This window comes from Otolemur garnettii, unplaced genomic scaffold (assembly GCF_000181295.1).
Source record: "Otolemur garnettii isolate 467f Iridium unplaced genomic scaffold, OtoGar3 scaffold00052, whole genome shotgun sequence".
Lineage (NCBI taxonomy): Eukaryota > Metazoa > Chordata > Mammalia > Primates > Galagidae > Otolemur > Otolemur garnettii.
The window spans coordinates 7,044,100-7,046,224 of record NW_003852447.1 but is presented as its reverse complement, the minus strand read 5'-3'; the positions used below and the strand labels follow the sequence as shown (position 1 = coordinate 7,046,224).

The 2,125-nt window shown below is 39.1% G+C and overlaps 1 protein-coding gene across 1 annotated transcript in view; it reads right to left on the bottom strand.

Moving 5' to 3' along the window:
* Window positions 1-2,125, bottom strand: part of HEATR5A (HEAT repeat containing 5A) — a 113,233-nt gene that overhangs the window by 16,461 nt on the left and 94,647 nt on the right. The window contains exon 30 of the mRNA XM_023514397.1: window positions 1,607-1,888. Coding sequence (XP_023370165.1) covers window positions 1,607-1,888 — 282 coding nt within the window. The remainder of the gene's footprint in view (window positions 1-1,606; window positions 1,889-2,125) is intronic.

Below are 2,125 nucleotides of genomic sequence, written 5' to 3'. Positions count from 1 at the left end.
GCCGGGCGTTGTGGTGGGCGCCTGTGGTCCCAGCTGCTTGGGAGGCGGAGGCAGGAGACTCGCTTGAGCCCAGGAGGTGGAGGTTGCTGTGAGCTATGATGCCACGGCACTCTACCCAGGGGGACAGCATGAGGCTCTGTCTCAAAAAAAAAAAACACAAAATAACCAAAAAACCCCACAGCCCCGGAGCCAAAAATGCAAAAATAAAATAAAATAAAATAAAATAAAATAAAATTGAAGAGGGCAGTGCCTGTGGCTCAGTAAGTAGAGTGCCAGCCCCATATGCCAAGGGTGTTGGGTTCAAATCCAGTCCTGGCCAAACTATATCAAAAAATAGCTGGGTGTTATGGCAGGTGCCTGTGGTCCCAGCTACCGAGAGGCTGAGGCAAGAGAATCGCTTAAGCCCAAGAGATGGACGTTGTGTGAGCTGTGATGCCATGGCACTGTGCCAAGGGTGACAAAGTGAGACTCGTCTTAAAAAAAAAGGCGGGGGGGGGGAGAAACTAAAGCTAAAATTGCCAATTTAATTTTCTTAGAGGCTACTCAATAAAACCTAGATGAATTACCCCTCTGCTAGTCAGTTTTTCTGCCTCTTCTGGTATTCAACAGTGTATAAGAACAAGGAGTATAGATTTTAATTCAAATTGAAGCTAAAAGTAATGAGGTTGAAATTTTTTTTTTTTGTAGGTTTTTTGCTGGGGCTGGGTTTGAACTGGCCACCCTCAGCATATGGGGCTGGTGCCCTACTCCTTGAGCCACAGGCACTGCCCATGAGGTTGAAATTAAGAAAGGATATAAAATGGTCAAGACACACTCAAGGAGAAATATGCTTCCCTATAAATACTAAATGCTTATCGTGCTAGATTTCATAAGGTACACAAAATTTAGTTGGAAACGAGAGAAATACATCTAAATATACATTTTTATTTTTTATATATTTAATATAATAATTACAAATAATGCTTTTGACAGATAAAAGCAACAAACCTACACATAAAAATAACATACATATATACACATAAAAAACCAAAAATCATATGAGCTAGAGTTTTTAGGGAAGCCTGTACAGATGATATAGGCCTGGAGCTGACTTTGAAGAAAGAAAAAATTTTAAGAATCAAGTTCCAGAACAAGGATGAACATGAAGCCTCTTGAGTTTAGGATTCACACAGCAGGAATCAGGAAATGGCAGTGCCTCAGCAGAGCTACATGGAGATCCTTAAATACTATGTTAAAGAGTATGGACTCAATTCCAAACAGAACTGGATATGATGACAAATTTGTGTCATCACTGAGGCAGAAAATACCCACTAGATATTACATACCAAAAAGAAAAAAAATGCCTAAGAGCCAGTAATTGCGAGTGACTGGTTAAAGTATTGCTAATCACAGAAGAGGATATCCATTGATTGTACTTGTTGACTCTATCTTTATTTTCAACCTTTTAGTAAAACAAATCACTAGAATGTAATCCTAATCTTATAGGATTAAAGATAATACCCAAATGTTTGGGTTAGCATTCATTTAATGAGAAAAAGATTAGCAATAGGCTCCATTATCTACTAAACCATTTCTTTCCTTACATATTAAGTCAAGCAATCCCATCACAGCATACCTTCAGGAGAGCACACCGCAGGAAGTTCAGAGAGAATAACCAATGCAGCTGAAACCAGTCTACTTCCATCTTCTGACAACATCTGTGGCTTTGTGGCTTTTACTCCTGGGCTACCTGTCAATTTAGGATTTAGTTCTGGGAGCTGTCTAACTAGGATGCATACACACAATTCTAGTGTTGCAAACACCAAAGACTTCCCAGGCACAAGTCCTCCTGTATCCTTTCCCTCTCCAAACTCGGGCAGGGTTTCCTTTTCAGCAGCCCCATCATCGACTAAAAGACAGAAATAATAGTGTTTAATAAATACTTTTGTGCTTGCTTTGTTTCTGGTAGGTGGCAATTTAGTTATTTCTGTTATAGGTAATACATTTAATGACTAAAGTTGTGGGTATTAAAGATTGAGCAAGAAAGTAGTTATGGAGGTTAAATATTTCTCGTTTTCCCTAACAATTGTAGTTTAGCTAATGACAATATCTAAATGACAATATCTAACATGTAGAAGATTTGGAG